The sequence below is a fragment of the Rhinoderma darwinii genome, chromosome 4 (genome assembly GCF_050947455.1).
Source record: "Rhinoderma darwinii isolate aRhiDar2 chromosome 4, aRhiDar2.hap1, whole genome shotgun sequence".
NCBI classification, from domain to species: Eukaryota; Metazoa; Chordata; class Amphibia; order Anura; family Rhinodermatidae; genus Rhinoderma; species Rhinoderma darwinii.
Window position 1 is genome coordinate 85,610,326 of NC_134690.1, and position 19,824 is coordinate 85,630,149.

Below are 19,824 nucleotides of genomic sequence, written 5' to 3' on the forward strand. Positions count from 1 at the left end.
ACGTCGCGTAGCGGAAATTTTTTTGCCGGGTTCGGTCAAAACGAGTTCCGCCGAACCCGGTGAAGTTCGGTTCGGTTGTCCGGGTTCGCTCATCTCAAAGACACTCCGTTTGGATGTTTTTAAACAGAAAAGCACGTGGTGCTTTTCTGTTTACATTCAGAGTTTGACAACTCTTGCGCGAATCACGCAGTTCGCACGGAAGTGCTTCCGTGCGGCATGCGTGGTTTTCACGCACCCATTGACTTCAATGGGTGCATGATGCGCGCAAAACGGCGAAAGAACGGACATGTCGTGACTTTTTTTCAGCGGACTCACGCTCAGGAAAAATCACGGACATGTCAGCACAGCCCCATAGACTAATATAGGTCCGTGCAACGCGCGTACAAATCACGCGCGTTGCACGGACGTTTTTCCCGTTCGTCTGAATAAAGCCTAATGCACAGACGTGCCAAGTCCCCTGGAACAATAGATGCTTTTTGTAGCCTTAAAGGCTATGTAAACCTTTGATGGGCATTTTATTTATATTTTTTTTTTTATGAACAGGTCAGTCACTATGATTGGTGTAACTTTTGAATTAGTTTTTATTAAAAATTTGTTTTAATTTTTTAGATACAGCTGCTCTGTATTCTCTATACACGGCACATGTATCTTTTGTTTTTACCTGAATCCGTCAGTCCCGCGTTTATCTGCCTGTACAGTTGTATATGTTTTTTAAAAACAAAAACATATACATTTAACATTTTTTTTTGTCAAGAAACAGTGTACAGAGGGTTAACCTGTCAAACATTTGCTAAAAGTACACTATTCTGGCATATGTTTGGCCTCATTGGATACATTTGGATACTTTCTTTTTCTAATCAAACCTATGCTAGGCTTATTGTTCTTGACTATAATGGTTCAGTTAAAGGCAACCACTTTGGGTAAAGCTCCACGGAGCGGCATTGACACGACCGTGATGCCGCTACAGCCGCGCCGGAACCCTGTTTGTCAAATAGCTTGTTAATGGCCTCACGTTGTTGCGGGTAAAACGACTGTTTACCTGCAATATCATATGGCCATTAATGAATATCCCCTTTATGACTGCACGATTTTGCAAGTAAACACCCATTTTACCCGCAACAGCGCGTGGCTATTAACAAGCAATTTGACAACCTCGCCGTGTTAACTCCGCAGCAAATCTGGCCCAGATTCCGCAGGAAATTTCAGTCCAAAGTCTGCACCATATTGTGTTTGATTTCGTGCAGAATTTCGGCCAGATTTGCCATTGCACAGAAAAAGAGAAGATTAGAGGTGATTTAAAAAAAAAAAAAAGGACTATACTCACCTCCCCTGGCGCTGCCGCAGCTTGTCTACTGCTGCCGCACCCGCCCTCCGGGGATGACATCTCATCCCATGTGATACTGTAGTCTGTGATTGGCTGCAGTGGTCACATGGAGCAAAACATCATCCCAGGAGGCCAGATCAACACACACCAGCCTGAAGAGCAGTGAGGCTATGCTACAAAAAATCCAGGGGAGGTAAGTTTTCTTTTGTTTTTCAAGTTGAAAAATAATCTTTTCATATTCTTTTAGTTGCGAATTTTAGTGTGGAAATGCAGCTATTCTGCAGCAAAAAAAAAAAAGCAACAAACTTGCAATATTGGCTTTATGTTGCCATTTGAACTTAATGGTGAAAATATGCAACAAATGCGCAACCATTCCGCAGAATAAATTGACAAGCTGCAAATTAAAAAAATCTATCAATTTCAGCACAGACATTTTTTACAGCATGTGAATGAGATTCGCTGCTCCAACCGCAAATCTGGACGAAAAATTTGCAGCAATTAAGCTACGTGTGAATATAGTCTTAATTTATAATCGTAGAGTGTAACCCCTACCAAAGAAAACTTTTTAATTTAGTTGACACTGGCACATACTGTACTGTATGTCTCCTCCCTGCCACACCCTCCTTCAGAGCCTGAAGGCCAGGGCTTTCACTTCCTGCAGTTCTCCTCTATTACCAGCAGAGGGCACTCTCATCACAAATTTTAGAAAGACAAACTTCCCTGCACTGGTAAATCTCAATTTCCATTACTGCACATATGTAGAGACAGAACAGACTGATGAACAGCGCCTATTATTAGTCTCTATCCATTTACAGACCACACATCTATGAGTCTGTACTTGTACCAACTTACAGTCCAAGCAGTGCACATCTGCAAACCACACAGCTGTCATTGGTGGACCCTTTCCACCTAAATATCTTGTAGTGATTGCTGTTAGGGTATATTCACACGGCTTATTTACGGACGTAATTCGGGCATTTTACGCCTCAAATTACGTCCGAAAATGCGCCTCGATAGCGTTGGCAAACATCTGCCCATTGAAAGCAATGGGCTGACGTTTGTCTGTTCACACGAGGCGTATATTTACACTTCGCTGTCAAAAGACGGCGCGTAAATAGATGCCCACGCCAAAGAAGTGTCATGTCACTTCTTCAGACGTAAATGGAGCCGTTTTCCATGGACTCCATGGAAAACCAGCTCCAGTTACGTCCGTAAGGGACGCGGCGTTCAAGCGCCTGCACATGCCGTTACGGCTGAAATGACGGGGCTGTTTTCTCCTGGAAACAGCCCCGTAATTTCAGCCGTTACGGACGCTGCCGTGTGAACATACCCTAAGGGTATGTGCACACACACTAATTACGTCCGTAATTGACGGACGTATTTTGGCCGCAAGTACCGGACCGAACACAGTGCAGGGAGCCGGGCTCCTAGCATCATACTTATGTACGATGCTAGGAGTCCCTGCCTCGCTGCAGGACAACTGTCCCGTACTGTAATCATGTTTTCAGTACGTGACAGTGGTCCTGCAGCGAGGCAGGGACTCCTAGCATCGTACATAAGTATGATGCTAGGAGCCCGGCTCCCTGCTCCCTGCACTGTGATCGGTCCGGGACTTGCGGCCGAAATACGTCCGTCAATTACGGACGTAATTAGTGTGTGTGCACATACCCTAAGACTCTGCCTATCGACTGTAGACTCTGAGCGTGCACTTAATAATACACAACACTGGGCACTATGGCCCTTTACTCACTGCACGGCATTTACCGACACTGCTGTTCATACTGGACAATGCAGCATCCACTAGAACCTATAGTCACATCTCAATGCACGCTCACACTCACAAAGGCATTTTGGGGTGCCGTGCACTTACCAATTCATTTTCTTATGACTGTATCTTGATTTGCACATGGGTTCGGGGAAAAAAAACCGTAACCCCTAAAACCAAAACGTCTCTACTGTGAAGTAGTTCAAAAAATCTATTCAGACGTTTATTGCTTACGGTATATCTGTTTTTTGCGGAGTGACAACCAATATGTCTACTATTGCAGCAGTTGTCATCCAGCTTTTCTAGACTCTTGAACGACCAATTTATCTAGTAATGCAGACGAATACGGGAGTATTTTATAAATTTCTGCATAAGGTCCCATGCATGCGGCCATATTATGGCAGCCATATAACGAAGCTATGCTCCTAGGGAAAAATACAGCAAAGCCATGTGTGCGGATCCTGAGCGTATTATGGCTCTGTAGGCACTCTGTTTGCCGCTGTATGGTGCAGTATATCTACTCCACTGGTACCTATAGACATAAAAACAAGGCGCCAGATCCTTAAAGGGGTTTGCACATTTGGACAGTTCCTTTTTGTCAGAGTGGTACCCTAATTTATAATGCTGGGTTCACATTGTGCGCTTTCATTGCATCTTTATAGTATTGCGCTTTCAAAAATCCCCCCACATTTTTACAAAGTGTTTCAGCCTTAAGGCTATGATCATTCAATTCAAAACCAGATTACAGCTGAAACATTTAAAAAACACATGCGTTTTCAAATACGTTTCTTTTGGCCGGGTTAAAATAACGCATCAAAAACGTACAATGTGCCGCCTAAGATGATCACAGAATATCCAGCTGCTGGTATCGCCAATGATCTGGTGATAAAGTCACCCCGCAGTGCCCCCGCAGGGAAAGCATTACACACTGCCCCTTGAAATCAGTGTAATTATCAGTGTAATACACGGACATGCTGGGTCCTATAGAGAGTGACACTTTATGCAGCCACTCTCTTCTTTTGGCCAATAGATGAGGGCCCTGAATGGGAAAACACCCTCTATTACCTCAGAATTTAAAAATAGGGTGTTCAATTTTTTTATTTTGAAACCAGACTCCTTTAAGAAAATTCCTGGAGAAAGCTACAGTCATCTAATATCATTGTCTAGCTTCAATCATTAATAATTAATCTTATTGACAGCATTATAATGAGAAGCGTAATAATACGCACTATATAGTCAAGGACTATTTTTAAATACGGCCTTTTTTCCTCTATATGATTCCTAACCCCTCAATTCCAGGCCATGCTTTTTTTTTGCTGGTTTGGTGGCATTGAGGACAAACATCGACTCCTGTGGGTTAAAGTGACACAGCAGGACTCTAAATGTGTTGCTATTTTGGATAAATGCTGCGTTCAGCAGAAACAGAGCAGCTGATGGAGGTAAATGAGTGCACATTAAGAAACTGCTTCTCTCCATTCAATAAATATGCTTCAGAAGCAACGTCTGGGAGAGCGAGGACTAGGGGAACAGTGCGGATACAGTTTTTTCAGCTCACGTCTTAATGACGGAATGACCTGCCCCTAACAATTAGTGCATGGATGATGAATGCTCCCTCAAGGTTGCCTGAAAGATGTGACCACTGCATACTGTACTGCCGGTGTTATCACTGAGCCGTGAGCTACAACTGAAACGTTACCACCAATAATGCAATTGGCCAGGCCTAAAACTAAAAGCTTCGCACTAGAAGAGGTAAATCGATTGGCCTGGAAAATAAAGACCTTGAAACTGAGGCGTAACTTGAAGCTCTTGGGCCCAAATGCAAAATCTATAACAGTGGCCCCCTCTTGCTCCTTGGCCTGGGTGCCACTGCTTCCTCTGCACCCCCTATAGCTACGCCTCTGCATTGAGATGCTTTCTGGGGTGAGCTGTAGATTGTAAGCTTTGCAACAAAAAAATGTGTCAGCACAATATTAGAACTGGCAGGTGTAAAATGCATTTTATATCCATAATGGCTTCAAGGCTGTTCTAGTAAAACCTATTTATTACGCCCAGGAAGGGAAATTAATAAGATGTCTGTATCCAGATTCAGTAAATAGTTTTGTTGGGTTAGCAGAATTAGGCCTCATGCACACGACCGTGCAGTATTTACGGTCAGTTTATACTGCACAGGCGGGCTGCGTAGAGTCACCCGCATTTGCAGGCCGTGCTCACATTAAAAAGAGTAGGAGCGCGGTCCGTATATGCAAAAAATAGGACATGTCCTATTTTTTGCGGTTCATTTCTACGGCCCGGGCACACACCCATAAGTATACAGTATATATAAGGTGTTCATGGCTGATAGAAATGATAGAAATGAATGGGTCAGTGTCAATGAGGCCTTATAAGGGAACTGGACACAGTATCCAAGCTCCTAAAGTAATTGGAAGCTTGGATAAAAGAACACACATTAATATGTATATTCTTATCCCAATGCCACGGATAGTGGTCAGGTTCTTGTACTACTATCCTGGCTGGTGGTGTCAGACTGGTGCTTTGTTCCGTTAGGGTATGTTCACACGGCCTATTTACGGACGTAAGTCGGGCGTTTTTGCCCCGAATTACGTCTGAAAATAGCGCCTCAATAGCGCTGACAAACATCTGCCCATTGAAAGCAATGGGCAGACGTTTGTCTGTTCACACGAGGCGTATATTTACGCGCCGCTGTCAAATGACGGCGCGTAAATAGACGCCCGCGTAGAAGAAGTGACCTGTCACTTCTTTGGCCGTAATTGGAGCCGCTATTCATTGACTCCAATGAATAGCAGCGCTAATTACGGCCGTAATTGACGCGGCGTTCAAGCGCCTGCACATGCCGGTACGGCTGAAATTACGGGGATGTTTTCAGGCTGAAACATCCCCGTAATTTCAGCCGTTACGGACCCCCGCCGTGTGAACATACCCTTAAGGTAAGTTCTGGCATGGTGGAATCTGAGCAGGTTCCTAGGTCTACACAACTACCAACAGAGCTTCACTGCTTCAGTCCAGTTTTGGACTATGAGATAATTGCTAATCTAGGGAGGGACTATTGTTGTTTCATGCCATATGAGCTTGCGGCCATATTAAAGAAATTTAAAGGGTTTTTCATTCATTAAAAATTGTGTGCAGATGGTTTACATGCAGTAAGATTAGTCACTTACTAATGTACTCTCTGTAACTAACATGCCTTTGTAAGCCAGTCTCACATGCAGTCACATGACATGGTGTTTATCTCCTGCTTGTGTGATGGTTCTACACAGGGTTATTTCCCCTTTCCCCCTCCCTGTACATATGGGACAACACACATCACATTCCTTCTATCCTGGGCCGGTCTTAGGATAGATGGCGCCCCGTGCGAAATTATCTTTCGACGCCCCACCCCATCATAAAAAAAATGCCCCATAAAGAAGTATAATGCCCCCCACAGTATAATGCCCTATATAGTGCCCCATACAGTGTAATAATATTTAATAATATAATATATTATAACCCCTTAAAGGACACAGTATTTTGCCCTCTAATTGTACCCACACCGTATTATGCCCCCTAAGTGCCACACACAGTATATTGCCCCCTGTAGTGCCCCTACAAAGTATAATGTCCACTTAGTAGCCTCAACACATTATAATGCCCCCCCCCCCTCCCCTGGCTGCCACACACAGTGGCCCCCCTGTGGATTGTGCCATACAGTCTCCCTGTAGACAGTGCCATAATCCCCCACCTCCCCCTTGTAGACAGTGCCATACAGCCCCCACCTCCCCCTTGTAGACAGTGCCATTCAGCCCCCCCCCACCTCCCCCTTGTAGACAGTGCCATTCAGCCACCCCCCTTGTAGACAGTGCCATTCAGCCCCCCCACCTCCCCCTTGTAGACAGTGCCATACAGCCCCACCTCCCTCTTGTACACAGTACCCCCCACCTCCCCCTTGTAGACAGTGCCATACAGCCCCCACCTCCCCTTGTAGACAGGCCCATACAGCCCACACCACCCCCTTGTAGACAGTGCCATAAAGCCCACACCTTCCCCTTGTATACAGTGCCATACGGCCCCCCCATCTCCCCTTTGTAGACAGTACCATACAGCCCCCCCACCTCCCTCTTGTACACAGTGCCCTCCCCCTTCTAGACAGTCATACAGCCCCCACCTCCCCCTTGTAGACAGTGCCATACAGCCCCCCACCTCCCCCTTGTAGACAGTGCCCCCAAACAAAAAAAAATGTACTCACCTAGGCCCTATTCCCATGATAAACAGAGCTGCTCCACAAGGCCGACGACGGGATCCTTGTACAGGTCAGCGTGATCCAGTGATGCCGAACGGCCTGTAGTCTAGTACAGATTTTCCAAACCTTTTCGGACTCGAGGCACCCCTGGAAAAAAAATTTTCCTAATGGCACCCCTACAAAAAATTGTTTCGAGAAAGACACAAAACGGCTAAACCAAGCACTACACTCTTAGGGTATGTTAACACAGAGTTTTTTGTAAGGCAGAAAAAATTCCTTCAGGAATTTGGATGCAGATTTTAAATTATTTGATGTTAAGTTATTTGACTTTTTTTTTGTGTGTTTTTTTAAGCCGTTGAAGCTAATTGAAAAGACGCAGGCAAAAAAGCTCCAAACAGGCGACACAGATATTTTCTGCCTCCTATTAATCTCAATTGAAGGTCAGAAACCACTTGAAGACCATCTGCCTCCCACTCACAGTAAAATAACCATCAGCCCACCACTCACAGTAAAATGACCATCAGCCCCCCCCCCCTCACAGTAAAATGACCATCAGCCCACCACTCACAGTAAAATGACCATCAGCCCGCCACTCAAAGTAAAATGACCATCTGCCCACCACTCTCACTAAAATGACCATCAGCCCGCCACTCACAGATGCCCCCTGTAGATAGTGCCACACAACCCCCTGTAGGTAGTGCCACACAGACCCTTGTAGGTAGTGCTACACAGTGTATGTAGTGCCACGTAGCCCCCTTGTAGGTAGTTCCACATAGCCCGCTTGTAGGTAGTGGCACACAGCCCCTTTGTAGGTAGTGCCGGACACCAACTTGTAGGTAGTGGCACACAGCCCCCTAGTAGGTAGTGGCACACAGCCCCCTTATAGGTAGTGCCACACAGCCCCCTTGTAGATAGCACCTCCCTCCTGTATATAGCGACACTGTAGCTCCCTGAAGGAGTGAAGTCAGGGGCTTCTCCTGGAGCCGAATCACCAGTCACCGTGCCGGCAACGTTGTGGTCGGGGATTCCACTTCAGAAGTTGCCCCTGATGTAACTGTCCATATATGGACAGAGACATGAAGCGGTCTGTCCAGGAGTGGAATCCCCGGCCACAGGGGGATTCCGCTTCTTCAGGGAGCTACAGTGGCACTATGTATCTACGGAGGTGTGGGGGGGGGTGCTATCTACAAGTGGGCTGCCTGCACTTCACGCTGTGAGGAGAGAAAGCACGGCTGTGGCAGTGGTTCAGAGGAGTGTCGCGACGCGCCTAGAAGGTTCTCGTGCCGCGGCACTACGTTTGCAACCACTGGCCTAGTAGATAGCAGAGCAGGGAGTTACCTCCCTGCTCCGCTAAAGTGTTCAATAGTATCTGCGTCCTAAGGACATGGGCACGGGCGCTTCTGAAACACAAGCATGGGAAGGGAGCCAGTGCAGCACCCCCTTCCACCTGCTGGAGAGATGCGCCCTGTGCAATAGCACAGGTCGCACACCCCTAAGGCTGTCCCTGCCTTTATCTGAACTGCTCCCTGCTCGTCCCCCTCTCCCTGTCTTCGGAGGGATAGTGTCTTACATGGTGGGCAGCAGATAGTGCAGAGTATAGCAGCAGGACAGCAGATCTGTGTCTGAATAGCAGACAGTGGGTAATTACAGCACTACCTTATACCTTGTAATAGAGGGACATTCAGGTAGTTGTAAATATAGGCAATGTCTGAGAGAGAAGAGGAATCGGGAACTGTGGTTCTTTACATGGTAATCCCACTCACAGAAAGCCGTACCAAAATGAAAACAAGGGCAGCAGAGGGGGTTAATATTTGGTGTCCAGGAATGGGTTACTTACCTCCCCAGGCTTCAGCGATGTCGGCTGAGGAAACTGAACATGATGTCCCTTTTATGTTTAGCTTTTTCTTCTTTTCTTGCACTGATCACACAGATGAGTGCATTCAGAAATACAGAGAACTGTGTTGCAGTGATTAAACAGCAGCACAGTTCTCTCTATGATCGGGCAGAGCTCTTATTGAGCTCTCCATAACTAAGGCCTCATGCACATGAACGCGCCCATAATCACGAGCCGCGATTGCGGCGCTGCCATAGAGAATGAATAGGGGGTAAGTTTAATGACGGGGTAGGGAGACAGACAGGTGAGCCCTAATCTACCCGCCACTCAGTCCCAGCCTACTTGCAACGGCCTGTCCTAGGCGACGGCGTACAACTGGGCGACGGTCCCTACGCTCAATACGTGCACAACAGACAAACAGACAAGGGTACACAGAAGCTATAGGAAATGGGGCAGTTGCCCATGGCAACACAGTGAGCAACAAGAGTAGTGAACGAGCCGAGTCAAACCAGGAGTGCACGAGGTACAAATCGCAGAGCAGGAGCGTAGTCAGTAAAGCCAGGGTCAAAAATGAAGCAAGGTCAATAATCATAGCGGGAGCAGCAGAGCACGGAAACAGAAAAGAATCACAGGCAAAGGAGGAGCAGGAATGCAGGTATAAATAGACAGAGGGCGGGAGCTAGCTCCATCTGGCCAGGCTGTGATAGGCTCTCCCACTCCTCAGCCTCCCTGACTGGTAGAAGATTGTGTCACTCTCTCAGACTTAGGAGCAGGTGCAGACTGATTACCCACGGGCGTCGACACAGAAGCTGTGTCTGGCAGATCCTTTACAGTAAGTTGTTGTAATTTGCTAAATCGTGCGGCCATAAAGGCTGTATTAATTCATGGGCGCACGATTTTGCAGATAAAGGGACGGTTTACCCGTGTTAACGTGCGGCCAATAACAGGCTGTTTGACAGCCGCACCGAACATGGTGCCGGCGCGGTTGTTAGCTGCGTTGTGACCGTGTCAGGGCCGCTCCGTGTGTCCTTACCCTAAATATGCAGCTACTTTTCCATTGATGGCCAGGATTAACCATTCTGAGGACTGGTGGGAATCGCAGTGGCCAAACCGCCCTTCACTTTTGATGAGATACTTATGACCTGTCCGATTAATGTGTCATAAGTTTAATTAATAAAAATCCTTTTAGCTTGATAACAATTCTTTGAATAAATGGGAACTCATGACAGGGAGGAGGTGTAAATGTATACTCTGCCTAAAGATCTATTCGGTCAGGGTTGAACTCTATGCACATTATAGTACATATAATACTATCCACTACAGATAAAGAGAACAGGTGAAATGAACCTCCTGTCTGGGTATTGCCTTGTGTGGTTTTTCTCCAAGTATCTGAGTTAGTCTTTTCTGAATACAGTACAAAGAACAGCTGCTCAAGACAAAGCAAACGCTGTACGGCAGCTGATACACAAATGTCACATCGTTTTAATCAAGGCAGAAGAAAAATGGTCACTAAATGCAACAGGCTTCCAACTACTTTACATATGTGTGCGTGCATGATTAGAATACATATGTGATTACATCTAGAGATGATTTGTGTAGACATTATATTCTTGACTACACCGCCAGAATGTCCAGTTATTGTACGTTTTTTTTACCTCCAGATGACCTCACGTACATGAGCATGGCCTTAATCATTATACATTTACCATCAACACAAAAGAAAAGTGCCATATAGACTAAGAAAACAGATAAGCTGCTTCCCGGTTAGGCCTCCCTCTGCATTTCTTTTTACTTTTATATGTAAATCTACAAAATAGATTCTTTTATTTGTTTTTTTTTATTGTTTTGTATTACTCAATTACTTATAATATAATTATGAGAAGGGAGTTTGTATAATATATATGCGTTTATGGGTTGCACAAATGCAACAGAGGTGTTAGCTGCTTATTGGTATCTGGGAGATCTGTTCCCTCCATCACGGAAAGAAATGACATAATTTTATGTCGCAAAGTAAACACAATCATTTTTAATAAAACTCAATAACAAAAACATTTTTTAGCCATAAATATGTACATTTCTAAAGAAGAAAAAAAAATATCCCCTAAATTTGACAGAACTGGGGCACAAGCCCCAATGCATATGTCCCGTCCCCCCACAAGTAAAAAAAATAAATAACATTTATAACACATGCCAGATTTAGGGCCTGTTCACATCAGCGTTGCCCTTCCGTTCAGGGGTTCCGTCGGAGGTTTCCATCGGGTTAACCCCTCAACGGAAAGGCAAACGGAATCCTAAGCTTCCGTTTCCCTCAAAATTGATATCAATGGTGACGGAAACCTAGCTGATGCTTTCCGTCCGTCACTGTTGTGACAGGGTTCCGTTGTTCTCGACAGAACCAATAGCGCAGTCGACTGAACGACGGAACCCTGTCACAACAGTGACAGACAGAAACCATTAGCTAGGTTTCCATCACCATTGAGTTCAACGGTGAGAGAAACGGAAGCTGAGGTTTCCGTTTTCTTTCCACTGAGGGGTTAACCCTGACGGAAACCTCGACGGAACCCCTCAACGGAACACAAACGGTGATGTGAACACAGACTTGGATAAACCACCTCAGCTCTCTTCGGACATACTTTATAATGAAAATAAACGTTGTGGGGCCTACACATAATTTGTCTTTTCAAAAGCACTAAGCTATGTATGATATAATAAATAATACCACTATACAAAGAGCAAATATTATCACCATTCATATTACCATCAAATTGTTACTAAACAAAATCCACTATGCCAAGAGCAACATTACCAATAAGTCACACTATAGAAGGGCCAAAAATACTGCCACAGCATGAACACATATTACCACTACAAAGTGACTGAATAACACCACCAAACTTTTATCAAAGACTACCTTCACACCAGAATGACACATTACCGCTACATAATACCACCATACTGTTACTGATAAAACAAATACACAAAAACTGATATTACCACCATACAGTGACTATATAGTGGTAAATACCAGTTCTACACAGACGCTCTGCGGACCATATAAGTAAATGCAGTACAGTTACATCCATTGACTCACAGTTGATGTCTTCACTGATTGGAGTCATTCGCTTTCCTTTTTCTTCCATGACGACTTCTTTTAGCCATGACTCGTCTTTGCAGAATTTGGCACAGACCTCTTTGGCTTCTCACTTTTTAAACTCCCTCCCTATTCCCCACCCTCTACACAAACTCCTCATCCATAGTGCCATAGATAATAATAATAATACCATGCTTAGTGCCCCACACAATAATAGTACCCCCTTTTTGTGCCACTTATAGGCTTCCCGCTTTTAGTACCCCCACACAGTAATAATGTCCCCTTTAGACCCTACCAAGTGATAGTGCCACTTTTAGTGCCCCCACAAAGTAATAATGTCCCCTTTTATGCGCCAACTCAGTAAAAAATGCCCCCTTTTATGATTCCCACTCAGTAATAATGCCCCCTTATATCTCACCATTCAGAAATATTGTCCCTTTTTTTGCCCACACTTAGAAATAATGCCCCTTTTTATGCTGTCTACAAAAGTAATGTACTACCCCCCATTAATAGTGCCCCCATAGCACCTCTGGATTCAGTGATGTCAACACGCTGCTTGCGCCAGGCCGCTGACGTTATCCGCATTCTCCCGTTGTCTCGTAAGCCACAGGTCTAAACCAGCCTGTGGCCTATGAGATTAAATGGCCGGCCAGGGAGCTAATTGCTCTATGCTCCACCATAGCCTTAAATTCACAGATGACGGTTTACCCCGATCTCAGGGGCCCTGGGACTGCGGACCCTGTAGCAGCTACTACGGCAGTAGTAACGCCCCTGCCCACTACTTGACAGGTGCCATTGTAATGAGATGATCAATGTTATTTACTTCACCTGTCAGTGGTTTTAACCCCTTCATGCATCCTGTGCTTAAAAGTCCATTGTGGCTCGCAGGTTGTTCCCCCCAAACAGCCGTATTATTACGGTGCAGTAATGGTACGGGCCAGCGCCATCAATTGCTGGTGTCGGCTGCATTTTACAGCCGACATAGCTATGTGCCTATTAGGCCATGTCAGAGGTAATTGGATTCCTGTCATTGACACACTAACAGGTAAAAAATGCTTTGCAATACTAAAAAAAATTTAAATACAGTTACATAAAGTGACTTTTTTCAGTAAAAATAGTAACCTATAAAAAACAATTAATACACGGTATTGCCACACACTGCAATTGTGGTAAAAAAAAAAGTTGCCAGAAAACAATATCAGATTCAGCCATAACATTTTTTAGAAAAATTAATCAAAAACGGTGCCAATAAAAACTAGAACTAGTCTCCAAAAAAAAAAAAAACAAGCCCTCATCTGACTACATCGACGAAAATATAAAAAAGTTATGGCTTACAAAATGTGGGGACACAAAAATATTTTTTCTTTACTTATAGAACATGTAATAAAACCTAAAAAAATGTGCACATATTTGGTACTGCCGTAATCATAACAACACGTAGAATAAAGTTAGCACAAAATTCATACTGCACGGCGTAAAACGTTAATACAAAAATGCAACGAACAGTGACTAAATTGCTGTTTTCTTTTCTTCACTTCCCACTGTAACAAAAAGGCTGCTATTTAAAAATACAACTTGTCCTGCAAAAAAAACACGCCATCATACAGCTATGTCAATAGGAAAATTAAATAGTCATGGTTCTTGGAATGCAACGATGAAAAAAAGAAAAATAATTGCTGTGTCCTTCAGGCCCAAAATAGGCTACAACATTAAGTGGTTAATGTTATGTCTAAATGGTGTATAAATATACTAAATAGAAAATATACTTTTACTGCATGCACGAGCCAATAAGAATGTCAAGTTTGAATGCACTTTTAACTGGAATGCTAAACTTTTCAGTATTTTCACATAGGGTCACCTATTTTTTTCCTTTTTTTTTAGTTACACCAAATTCGTTGTTTCCAGTGATTTTAAAGATCAAGTAAACAATTCAGAAGTTTATGTCGGAGGGTTCAGTTCTGTCATCAACCAAGTAATCAATAAGATGCGACTCTTCATACAGGTATGAGAAATAGCCAGTGACTTAGACTTGTGGATAAAACCTGGTATGTTATTTAAGCCTCTGTACAGTGATTTCATCCTTCCTTTTGTTTTGGGTGTTTATGGCAAGCAGGTGGGTATAACACATCTGCACTATACAGCTATGCCATCATGCATATGACAAATTCCTTCTAAGGCCTCGTTCACATCTGCACTTGGCTTTCCATTGTTCTGCTCCATCAGAGGAGCAGAAAAACGGAAATACCGGAAGCGTCGGTTCTATTGGACGGCAGACACTTTTGGTGGCCACCGAAACCCAATGACTTTAATGGGTTCTCTTGGGTTTCCGTTGGGGTGTCTGTGGTAATACCGGAATGTATAGCAGCATGCTGCGCTATTGTTTATGGTATTCTCAGCTGGAACTGCCCAACGCAGTCCCCAACGCAGATGTGAACGAGGCCAAAGTCTTTGGATGACATTTGGCCAATAAAGGTACTAATATTTTTGGACTTGGTGTGTGCAGGAATGTACCACAAAGCAAGCGGTATACTACATCTTATTCTAAACAGAGTCACTTGCCAAATAGAAGGCAAGTGCCATAAAGTAATATTGAAAGGATTTAAAGATGGAGTAAGCCTCTTAACATATAAATTTGTGGAGGCCTTGCTGTTGCCCTGGAGGATTGAACCTGGTGGCATAATGGGCATGGAGAACATGGCCCAGGAACATATGAGGATGCATTTCCCCATTTACAGTGGTTTCCAATTCTGCCCAGCCTAGGAAGAACCTGAAAGGAAGGACTTGACTGTGGTTTACCCTTGTAGCCTTTCCATAGCAAGAATGGTGGAGGTTACCTGGGATTTACTACTACTCATTTTACACCTTAAATAAAGACTCACTCTGATCTTTTACTTTATTAAGTGCACCATCAATAATCAGATATCTGTGTGTCATCGATAATCTCACCACTTTGCCCATAATAGGTTTCCAGCTACAATGAAGGCTTAAAAGAAGGATAGAATATCTACTAGAATATGTTCTATACCAGAGTCTGTACTTCCACCAGTCATCTTCACTTCATTGTCACATCGCCATACATCCCTATCATCTCACAGATCTAGTACAACTAAAACACAAGTCCGTTAAGTTAATCTTGCCATACAGTTGACTTAACGCACAGTGATCTTACTAACATTTCTCCAAAAACTAGAACCTAATCTCTGATAAAAAATAAAAAAAAGTACTTATGGATATATACTGCAACTGTCTCTTTATGATAAGACAACAATAGATCAGATACCATGGTATATGTACTTTTAACTACGTTTCGAGAAATTCACATTTTACCAAGGGTTTGCAGATGCATTTATGTAAGACCACACCACCAGGCTTATAGGATGAAGGAAAGCCAGGGATTTGTATTTTGTACCAGCTTCAAAGTAGAACTCCTCAGACATCAGCTTCTACTTTCCACAAAATTCTCTTTCTGCACTAAGTTGTATCCTATAGTGGAAAAGCATTAAGGGTTACTTGATATCCGAGCGCTCTATTCCACATGCACAGCAGGGAACCCTCCATCAGATGATCATGGTACCCGAGCTGCAGTGCTCATAGTGGTTTTCCCTTCATCCTTTAGAAAAGGCATGAGAATCCTGTCCATATATATTCAGTACAGGTCTAGTAGCATTGTGAGAGAGAATTGTCCGAAAATAGACGTGTGCAAATAAAAATGTGAGGCACTGATGACCCCTTATTGCCATCAGTACATTAGACAATTTAAAGTGCAGTTGAGGCATTGATCAAATGGATTCATTGGTTCTACTTGCCATTTACCAACATGAGTGTTTCTTAAAAAAAAAAAAAATAGTATTAAGTAGATTTAGAAATCACTAGGATTATGTGAAAAGGGCAACTCCAGTCACAATTAATATTACCATAAATGGTACAAATATCCCCAAGTTAAAGAGGACCTGTCATGTACTTTTTTTTTTTTAACCACATGTCTCCCCTTATTTCTGTCGTCCTCTCGATTCCAGCGCTGTTATTTTTACTTTTTTTGCCCTACCGCTGTCCCACTATGGCCCCTCCTCCTCTTGGCGCCTAATATACTAATTTTGAGTAAAAGTACAGAGAGGAGGAGACCTCATCCCTCCTCAGTAGGTGTTGCCTCCTGCATCACTGTGACACTATCCAATCAAAGTGGGTCTTCTGCGTCACTGTGAGACTGTCTGCTCTCATTGGACAGCGTCACAGTGATGCAGGAGGCAACGCATATGACGGAGAAATAGGATCTCCTCCTCTCTGTACCTGTACTCAAAAATAGCATATTAGGCGCCAAGTGGAGTAGGGGCCATAGTGGGACATCGGGAGGGCCAAAAAAATAAGTGCTGGAATCGAGAGGATGCCAGGAATAAGGACATATATGTGGTTTTCCAAAAAAACCAAAACATGACCGTTCCTCTTTAAAGAGGCTCTGTCACCACATTATAAGTGCCCTATCTCCTACATAATGTGATCGGCGCTGTAATGTAGATAACAGCAGTGGTTTTTATTTTGAAAAACGATCATTTTTGAGCAAGTTATGAGCAATTTTAGATTTAGTTTCTTAATGCCCAACTGGGCGTGTTTTTACTTTTGACCAAGTGGGTGTTGTAAAGAAGTGTATGAGGCTGACCAATCAGTGACCAATCAGTGTCCTACTCTTCTCATTGTTCCAGCCCAGCATGATCCACAGCACAGTGAGATTGTGCAGTGAAAGAAGCTGGGCTGGAACAATGAGAAGTGTATGTCACTGATTGGTCACTGATTGGTCAGCCTCATACACTTCTTTACAACACCCACTTGGTCAAAAGTAAAAACACGCCCAGTTGGGCATTAAGAAACTAAATCTAAAATTGCTCATAACTTGCTCAAAAATGATCGTTTTTCAAAATAAAAAACCACTGCTGTTATCTACATTACAGCACCGATCAGATTATGTAGGAGATAGGGCACTTATAATCTGGTGACAGAGCCTCTTTAAAGAAGTTGTCTGGTTTAAACACTCAGTTTTCAAGTACCCTTTTAGGGCATGTAGTGTTCTTATGGGCTCCCTCTATTAGCTAGGGGGAGAGTCACTTCAAAGAGTGGCCCTCACTCTGAAGGACCGTTCTTGCTTTAAACGGGCAGTCTATTGATCTTTGCCACAAAATTGAACACCAGCCACCAGGTTCCACTGTTGATAATAGCTAATCAAGGGGGTCCCAGTACTGGTACGCCCCATGAACAGGTTATCATTGGTGACCCTTCTAACAAAAACAGTTTGTTAAAATCAGAACCCTTTTAAGGTGTAGCTCCTGTACTCAGATATGCAACCTTTTATATAAGGAAACTGTATGTATTTTTGCAACACAAAATTTTTATATGATACAATTCCCTAATATATGAGCCTGGAATAGACTTGTCTATTCCAACTTGCTTAAGTTTTGTATTTCATCGCCCCCTTGATTGAGGTTGGAGGAAGAAGTTACAATTATTTCTGTTCTGGGTGTACTCATTAATTGTGTATTCTGATTTACGCTTATGCCATATTTGCGGTTTTGCTGCCAGGCACAGGCAATGTACTTGTCAAATCACTATCTCTGTATTCAGAGAGTAGATTACACTGACTGAAATTTGTAGGTGTAACCAGCATGTAACTAAGCTTAGACCTTTAGACTAGTAGATGCCAAACTTTTCTGAATGGGATCTACTTTTTGTAAAGTGTTAGGTAGGAGATCTTCTAGGGGATGAGGGATGCAGAGGACACTGCTGAAAATGTTTTGCATACCCTTTTTTCAGATTACACATCTGGGAGTGTTTGTCAGTCACACCAGCTAAGAGCACTGGTCAAGGCTCACAAGTCTCTATAAGATTGGCCAATGAGTATTTCATGATTTTTTTTCTGCCTGCAAAATACTCCGTGTGAACAGCGCCTTAAAGGGAATGTGTCGCTATTTTTTTTTAGTTAAACAGTTAGTATATAAATTATTACACATTGTTCTAATTTTTTTAAATTTTTTCACAAGTCAGGAAATATTATAAATTAGATTCTAATTTATAACATTTCCATGTGCTGGTCACTAGAGGGAGCAATTCTTAAAATTGCAGCATTGGCATGTGGTAAAGCAACCTCATTGTTTTATGCTGCAAAATTGGAGAAGACACACTCGCTCTAGTGTGCTCAAACAAGCCCCCCTCCTTTAGAGGAGAAAGGAGGGGGTTGAATGTTCAAACCTTCTACACTGTATTTTTTGAGCGAATGCACAGTGTAGGAGGATTAGATACAGTGTAATCACACAGTATAACACGAACATACACACACATCACATACACAAACACAACTTACCTGCTCCTGCCGCTGTCCCTGCCACTGGCTCCGCTCCCTGTCCTTGCTTCTGAACATATGGGCGGAAGCCGTGACCGAAAGTAGTCATCTTACTGTCCGACCGCGGCTTCCGGTCCACATGAAAATGGCGCCGGATTTCGCTCTGCCGAAGACATTCCTTTTGGACTGTGTGGGAGCGGCGCATGCGCCGTTCCCACACAGACGGTGTACACTATAGTGAATGGAACGGCTCCCGTTCGCATTCTCTATGGGGATGTATGTGCCGTATTCCATCTGTATGTGTTGTTAATCGACACATACAGAGATGAAAAAAAAATGGCAGCCCCCATAGAGAAGTAAAAGAAAGAAAAAGAAAAAAGTACAACACAAAAACACAAATAAATAAAATTTATTTTAATGACATAATAAAAGCAATAACATATAAAAAAAAATTATTTTCGTGACACCTTCCCTTTAAGGAAAATGGCAACTGCTCTATGCTTATCTTTGGCTAAGAAAAGTCCATCCATATCTTTAAACAATGAAAGCCAAATATCATTGTAACATCAATGCTAACTACTGTGACACGGCACCCAATGGTCATAGAGATGGGCCTGAACAGATAGGAGAATTGTCACATCTTACGTTTTTACGTGTAACGGTTGTTTCAGACTGCGCAGAATTAGTGATTGTGGTGACTGGTCGCCTGAGGATCCGCTTCACATGTTCATTAATTCCCTGGGAAGGATTAGACAGAATACTGATTAATTCCTTGGTGTTTTCCTTCCTAACACTCTAAATAGCACAGGTCGTTTGATCATAATTGATATAAGTATCTTCTGAAACATCAAAGCCTAGAAAGTGTCAGTAACTTTACATGTTCATTTTAACTCTACTGATATGATTCCATTCTATATGAATTTCTAATATTTTGATTCTCGCACACTTACTGTATTGATTCAGCTGGTCCTATTTAATAGCATTTGCTGCGTCGCTGCAGTGGAACATCTGTACTGAATCCTGACATTGAACTTGTTCCATTTATAAAGGATGATCCTGTCCTACAATGAGACTGTAAGATCTTTGAGGCAGGTTTTTCTACAGATGTTCATAAGCTGTACTGGTTTAAGTTACACAGGGAGATGTGATCATGAATTGCTCGCTGGCATCTGAAATTTGCTAACTGGATTTCTTTTGAAGTGACACAGATGTAGTGGTGCTGAGGATGCGACTGAAACTATTTCCAACTAA

At 43.3% G+C, this 19,824-nt stretch overlaps 1 protein-coding gene across 2 annotated transcripts in view; it reads left to right on the top strand.

Annotated features, from left to right (window-relative positions):
- The window catches only part of LOC142759281 (glypican-5-like), a 332,098-nt gene that overhangs the window by 161,870 nt on the left and 150,404 nt on the right, over positions 1-19,824 (top strand). For both annotated transcript variants that reach the window (XM_075861290.1, XM_075861291.1), the window contains one exon: positions 14,130-14,250. In XM_075861290.1, coding sequence (XP_075717405.1) covers positions 14,130-14,250 — 121 coding nt within the window. The remainder of the gene's footprint in view (positions 1-14,129; positions 14,251-19,824) is intronic.